The sequence below is a fragment of the Carya illinoinensis genome, chromosome 10 (genome assembly GCF_018687715.1).
Source record: "Carya illinoinensis cultivar Pawnee chromosome 10, C.illinoinensisPawnee_v1, whole genome shotgun sequence".
NCBI lineage: Eukaryota > Viridiplantae > Streptophyta > Magnoliopsida > Fagales > Juglandaceae > Carya > Carya illinoinensis.
Window position 1 is genome coordinate 110,246 of NC_056761.1, and position 7,783 is coordinate 118,028.

The 7,783-nt window shown below is 37.8% G+C and overlaps 1 protein-coding gene across 1 annotated transcript; it reads left to right on the top strand.

Annotated features, from left to right (window-relative positions):
- Positions 1 to 354: 354 nt before the first annotated feature.
- Positions 355 to 4,288, top strand: LOC122278008 (pentatricopeptide repeat-containing protein At4g13650). The gene has a single exon (XM_043088051.1). It carries the CDS (start codon positions 833 to 835, stop codon positions 4,070 to 4,072), a length of 3,240 nt encoding a protein of 1,079 aa, XP_042943985.1. The 5' UTR covers positions 355 to 832; the 3' UTR covers positions 4,073 to 4,288.
- The last annotated feature ends 3,495 nt before the right edge of the window (positions 4,289 to 7,783 follow it).

Below are 7,783 nucleotides of genomic sequence, written 5' to 3' on the forward strand. Positions count from 1 at the left end.
ACACGCAGTCGGGAAACGCAGTCGGCGTGCAGTCGGCTGTACGGAATGAATAAAAAAAAATTATAAAAAAATTATTTTATATTCAGGGAGACCTGCATGAATTATAAAAAGCTATAAAAATAATTTTTTTTTTTCATGTAGGTCCTGTATTAATTTTTTTTTTACAGCCGACTGCACGCCGACTGCATTTCCCGACTGCACAAATCATTTCTCTATTGAAAAACGTCACTAAGTCAGGGGAAAACCATTAATATATGCATAAAAAACCTCACTAAGGCGGAGGAAAGCCATCAGCAATTAGCATGCATAAAAGAAAAACTCTTTGCATCAGCCACTGTTTGGCATCAACCGAACCACACTTTACGTGGCATGAGCCAAAGCCCACACCTTGAAGCCTCCGTATTCGAAATACTACCAGGCTATGAGAGAGAGAGACTCGAGGAGGGAGAGAGAGATGAGAGCTTGATGAAAGAGAGATGATGAGTGAGAGAGCTTGATGAGAGAGAGAGAGAGAGAGAGATGACGCATCTAACATTTAAAAGAAATAAAAAATAAAGTATGTATATCGTGCAACGGAACAGTTGCGGATGCGGAGCAAATCTATGCATAAAAAAGACACTAGCGCCTAATATAGGAAGGCGCCATTTATCAGTACGTACAGACCCACTTCACTCCTTCTACCTTGCTCGACTGAACCCTCCCTCTCTCTCCTCTGTCTTCACTTCCATGGAGGTTCATAACACTACCCCATCAGATTCACTTCCTCACGACTAATAAGAAGCGGGTCTTTGGAGATTGTGTTGACTCCTAATATTCCAAGAATCCTTCTCCAATGCTAATGACTCCAATCTCTCTCCCTTGGTCCTTCCCACGTTCCTTATTCTCTTACTTCCCGCGTGCATTCAGACGCCAAAGCACTCTCAAAACCGCGCTAAATCTTCATAAGGGGATCACACCACGCCATTCTTTTCTGACAAATCCGTATCTTTTGCTTAGAAATAATTTAGCTCGTTTTAGTAACACTGCGATATCCAATGCGTTTGACGACTTCCCAGTCCAAGAAGATGAAGGAAACTCGAAGGGAATTGATTTCCTCTATATCATGGAAGAGCGTGGAATTCGAGCGAATCATCAGACCTATCTATGGCTTTTAGAAGGGTGTTTGAATTATGGTTCCTTATTGTGTGGTCAGAAGCTTCACGGAACGATTTTGAAGTTGGGTTTTGATTCGGAGCATGTTTTGTGTGATCGAATTATCGATGTATACGTTGCCTGCGGTGATTTAGATAGTGCAGTTAAGGTTCTTGATGATATGCATAATAGAAGTGTATCTTCCTGGAATAGAATAATCAATGGATTTGCTGCGAACAAGTTGACTGGTCGGGTATTGGGTCTCTTTCGTCGGATGACGGCTGAGAAAATGAGTCCGGATGAAACAACATTTGCTGGAGTCTTAAGGGCGTGCGGGGGTAGTAATGTTTCCTTCCATCACGTGGAGCAGATTCATGCTAGGATTATTTATCATGGTTTTGGTGCCCATACACGTGTATGTAATCTCTTGATTGATTTATATTTGAGAAATGGGTTTATAGATTCTGCTAAAAAGATCTTCGATAGATTATATTTCAAGAATAGTGTTTCTTGGGTGGCGATGATGTCAGGTTTATCTCAGAATGAACATGAAGTAGAATCCATTCACTTATTTTGCCAGATGCATTCATCGGGAATTGCCCCTACTCCTTATATCTTTTCAAGTGTTCTAAGTGCCTGCGCCAAGATACAGCTGTTTGATGTGGGAGAGCAGCTTCATGGTCTTGTTTTTAAGGAGGGGTTTTCTTGTGAGACGTATGTATGCAATGCTCTTGTTACATTGTATTCCCGCTCGGGGAACTTGACATCTGCTGAACAGATTTTCAGCAAAATGCGATATGGGGATGGGGTTTCATATAATTCGATGATCTCAGGGCTAGCTCAGCAGGGTTTTAGTGATAGGGCTCTGGAATTGTTTAAGGACATGCAGCTTAATTGCTTGAAACCAGATTGTGTTACAGTTGCAAGTTTGTTGAGTGCCTGTGCATCTATTGGAGCTCTTCATACAGGAAGGCAACTTCACTCATATGCAATGAAAGCTGGAATGTCTTCAGATCTCATTCTTGAAGGTTCTCTGCTGGATCTTTATGTGAAATGCTCAGACATAGATACTGCCCATAAATTTTTTCTTGCAACAGAGACTGATAATGTGGTCCTATGGAATGTGATGTTAGTCGCTTATGGGCAGTTAGGTAATCTGAGTGATTCATTTGAAATATTTAGACAGATGCAGATTGAAGGTATGTTACCCAATCAATTTACTTATCCAAGTTTATTGAAAACATGTACCTCTGTGGGAGCTCTTTATCTAGGAGAGCAGATTCATACTCAAGTCATAAAGACTGGGTTTCAGCTCAATGTGTATGTTTGCAGTGTGCTTATAGATATGTATGCAAAGCATGGAAAACTTGATACTGCCGTGAAAATCCTCAGACGACTAACTGAGGAAGATGTTGTCTCTTGGACAGCTTTGGTTGCTGGCCATGCACAACATGGTATGTTTGCCGAGGCTCTTAAACTTTTTGTAGAAATGCTAAATCGAGGGATCCAATCTGATAATATTGGATTTTCAAGTGCCATAAGTGCATGTGCCGGTATTCAAGCCCTCAACCAAGGACAGCAAATACATGCTAAATCATGTGTCTCTGGTTACTCAGATGATCCTTCAATTGGGAATTCACTTGTCAGTCTTTATGCTAGATGTGGTAGAATTAAAGAAGCATATTTAGCATTTGAAAAAATTGGTGATAGAGATAATATATCATGGAATGCATTGATATCGGGGTTTGCACAGCATGGGTACTGTGAGGAAGCACTAAAGGTATTTGTTCAAATGACCAAAGCTGGAGTAGAAGTTAATTTATTCACATTTGCCTCTGCAGTTAGTGCAGCTGCCAATATGGCAAATAAAAAACCTGGGAAGCAAATCCATGCTATGATTCTAAAAACTGGGTATAGTTCAGAAACTGAGGTTTCTAATGTTTTAATCACATTGTATGCCAAGTGTGGTGGCATAGATGATGCCGAGAGAGAGTTTCGTGCAATGGTTGAAAAAAATGAGGTTTCTTGGAATGCAATGATTACGGGCTATTCTCAACATGGATATGGTATTAAAGCACTACATCTTTTCGAGGAGATGAAAAAGCTTTGTATGATGCCTAACCATATTACTTTTGTGGGAGTTTTGACAGCCTGTAGCCATGTGGGCATGGTGAATGAGGGGCTTGACTACTTTGAATCCATGAGCAAAGAGCATGGCTTAGCGCCTAAACCTGAGCACTATGTTTGTGTTGTAAATCTTCTTAGTCGGGCTGGTTTCTTGAGCCATGCAAGAAGATTTGTGGAGGATATGCCAACTAAACCAGATGCAATGGTTTGGAGGACCCTATTAAGTGCTTGTATAGTTCATAAGAATATGGAAATTGGAGAGTTTGCTGCCCGCCATCTCCTAGAACTAGAGCCTGAAGACTCGGCCACTTACGTTCTACTATCAAATATATATGCAGTGGCTGGGAAATGGGACTCTAGGGATTATGCAAGGCAAATGATGAAAAACAGGGGTGTGAAGAAAGAGCCTGGCCGTAGCTGGATTGAGGTTAAGAATTCAATTCATGCATTCTTTGTCGGTGACAGGCTCCACCCACTAGCAGATAAGATACATGAATACTTAAAAGATTTGAATGAACAGGCAGCTGAAATCGGTTATATGCCGGACCATTACACTCTTTTGGGTGATGGAGAGCAAGGGCAGAGGGATGCAGCAGCACATATTCATAGTGAGAAATTGGCAATTGCCTTTGGACTTCTTAGCCTATCCAATACAATTCCTGTACATGTGTTTAAGAATCTCCGAGTCTGTAATGACTGCCATAATTGGATTAAGTATGTGTCAAAGATTTCAAATCGAGCTATTGTAGTAAGGGATGCATATCGATTTCATCATTTTGAAGGTGGTATTTGTTCATGTAGAGATTACTGGTAAGCATGACTGCAGAAAGTTTATCTAGAAAAGAGAAAATTCATTGCAAAGTAAATCTTTTGTTGGAGTAGGACTGTGTAGACTCTTGTAAGAACTCCAACCACATTTTTTATTGCTACTTTGTATGGAGTTTTAGGGACTATGGCTCTGAGGTTTTTTCATCCAGAGGCCATAAGTTTTGTTGTGTATAACGCGGTCTGCCTCCTCTTATTCCTTCTATTACGCATCCATTTATTTCACTTGTAATGTTTTTTTAGTCGCTCAATCAGCTTCCGACGAGTCTGAAATTGTTGTATTCCTTCTATTCGCTCAATCTACGGCCACCCTTGGGAGTTACCGTTAGTTGTGTGATGTGTTTTTTTTTTTTTGTACTTTTTCTTTTACATGTATTTTTTTTTTAACACTTTTAAATATTTTTTTAAAAAAATAATTCACAACATCATTAAAAAAACAATTCCTTAATCACAAAGTAAAAAAAAAAAAAAAAAAAAAAATGCATTACTCTTACTTTGAGCATCCTCATCCGGATCCCTATAAAATTTCCTATAATTTAACTCAAATCACATTTCCTCAAATTTATCTCTAAATTTTATTCATCTTCTACACACCTCCTAGGTTTCATTTTCTATCCCTATCTCTATTTTATTAAATAATATTTCTCTATTATTTTTTTATTACTATTTTCTCTCACTTTCATTTACAATCTTAACTACTAACTCTTTGTCTTATATCTTATTTTAAAATATCACTTTCTAACAAATATTTATACAATTTTGACTACCCAATACAGTATTATTTTTCAAACCGAAATTTGTATTATAAAAATAATAATATTTTTTAATATATGAATTTTATAACATGACGGCCAATTTTTTTTTATTATTATTTAGTACTCTTTATCAGTTTCTCTAATGGTAATACCTAGCCACATATTGATGATAAAATTTTTTGACATTTCTGTAACAGTAATATTTTTTGTCATTTCTCTAGCAGCATATAAACTGGATATTTTTTCTCATAAATTAGCAAAGCATGTTGAATTAAACTAAAACAATCAAAGAATGATAATAAAATGAAAAAAAGATTATACAAACAAAACTTGGAGAAAAAGAAACAACTCAATTCCAAAAATCAACTGAAGAAAGTGAAAAATAAACCACAGCACAACCAATAAATCTAAAAATAGAGACCAATTTTAGCACAAGAAAAGACTTTTGCCACTCCCTTTTCCCTCAGGTATAGCCATTGAAGAAAGCCAGCAAAATTACAAAGTAGCATAGAGAGAGAGAGAGAGAGAGAGAGAGAGAGAGAGAGAACTTGAAAAAAGCAAACAAAACGGAGCTCATGATCTAATACATACGGAAGCTAGCTGCAGTTTGCCCCCAACATCGAAATCAGAGAATAACAAGAGCTGCAATAAATAAATAAATAAGACCTCAAATGTCGATATAACTTCAAATAATGGAAGACGTGTACCTTAGTGATGAATTCCAGATCACTCACAAACTTGACCATGGTGTCGGGAAGAAGAAAAAATGGAAGAGAGAGAGAGAGAGAGAGAGAGAGAGAGAGAGAGAGAGAATTAGAAAAAAATTCGGGGAAGACAAACATACGACGGACAAATTTTAGGGGTCTTCACTTACAAAAATTGAAGATGGAGAGCTGCAATCGATGGTGCTTCAGTGCCAGGGAGGGACCAACCGTTTACCCTAGCGAGAGAGAAGAAGACAAGGGGAGAATGCTGGAGCTGTCGAATACGATGCAAATGTACAGTACTTCAACAAAGATAGAGAATTCCTGCACATACTGAAAACAGAAATCACAAAATGGGGATCGGGGTGGAGATAGCAAAATGAGCAAAACCCTAAATTATTTCCCAAATTATAGGGAAAAATACATTATGCAAATCCAGATGGGGATGCTCTCAGAGCATTCACATTAGGTTTCTTATAAAATTTCCTATAATTTAACTAAAAATTACATTCCCTAAAATTTTTCCCTAAATTTTACTCACCTTTCAAAAACCTACTATATCTTATTTCCTATTCTTTCTCTATTCTATTTAAATAATATTTCTTTATTCTTTCTTTATTAATTTTTTCTCTCACCTCCCTTTATAAACTTAACTACAAATAATTATAAATTTAAAATAGTGGTTTGGAGACAAACAGTAGATCCCCATATTTGGGGATTCTCTGTAGCAACCCCATCCATTCACCCCAAAATGGAGAATAGGATGGGGAGTTGTTTGGGATGAAATCCCTTAATATTTTCTCAAAATTTGAGGAATTTATGGTTTTACGGTATAGAATGAGAATGCTCTCATAGGAAAAATATTAGGAGCAGCCACTGTTTGGGATTAGCAGAATGCATGCCATACATGGCACTGGCTAAATGACCAAATTCTCCCCAACTTTTCCGTTTCCTCCCTCATAATTGAAATATTTGATCTCAAGAAACAGAGCTCGAGCTCCTCTTTCCCCGTGTCCGAGTTGTTCCATCGTCAGCACTCTCAGCACTCTCCCCGCACCAGAACCTCGTTGTCGTCGTTCCGTGTGCACTCTCAGCCCAGTCCCACCCCTTCGTCGCCCTCCCCCTTAGTTTGAAAGTTTGACAATTAGCTCGACCTGACGGAGAAATCTAACAGTAAAATAATCAAATCCTTCTGTTGTTAAGAAAATAGAGGAAGCTAATAGAGAACACGGATCCAAAGTTTGGTAGTTTCTGTTCTTTTTTACGACGTACGAAAGGCTTAGTTCAAATGATCCAAAAACCTTTTCACTAGCCTCACGGCGTATACAATTTGAAAAATCCAACAAGAATGATTCAACCATCTAGTTGCTGAGAGTATGAATTCCTCGTTCTCTCAAGTCCTAAATATTTAAACTTATCGAACAAAATATCTTTCCTATCTTATCACAGAAAATAAAATTCTTCACCCTTTTCCCTATTTTCTCAGCAACCAAACAGTAGCTACAATATTGAAAGCAAAGGCAAAGTAATGTTTTGGTAAGAACCTGGGCAAGTAACAATATTTGGGCTGCCATCTCCACTTGGTGTAAAACAAATTAGGTCTCCCATTCGTAGAGCACCAGAATCCTTCATCTGGAAATATGCAATCTTTGGACTGATACAAATGATATTTCTCAAACGGTGTAAGACTACATTACTGTGCATCTCGCAGAATTTTTTTTTTTTTTTTTTTTTTTTAAAAACGATTGCCAAGTAGGGTGTACAAAATTACACACCGCTATAGTGGTTGATCCCTATCAGAATTCTAAAAAAAAAAAGAAGAAAAGAAAAAAGAAAATACATATCCATTGAGAGAGAGAGAGAGAGAGAGAGAGAGAGAGAGAGAGAGAGAGAGAGAGAGGCAAAAAGAAAGAGTTCTGCATTGCGTAATTTTCAAAAGCACATAAACGTACCTATGAGAATCCAAGAATGGTGTTATGTATATTGATAAAAATGAAAGAACTTTAGGATACAGGATGCTTCGAGGGAAGCCAACCTCCGTAAAATATTCTGCCAAATTCAACTCCCCTTTTCATTCATCAACTACAATTAAATACAACTCAATAAATAACTGACACATAAACACAGGGACTCCACTAACTTCCACTACTAGCTGGAAATTAGCCACTACCACCATACAATCCAGATTCCATCGTGAACCCAGTTTGAAGGCATAAGACTCGGTCAACTATTAACTACAAC

Bases quoted from the DNA above. Each gene is read 5' to 3' on its own strand.
- LOC122278008 (XM_043088051.1), top strand. From the start codon at position 833: ATGCTAATGACTCCAATCTCTCTCCCTTGGTCCTTCCCACGTTCCTTA.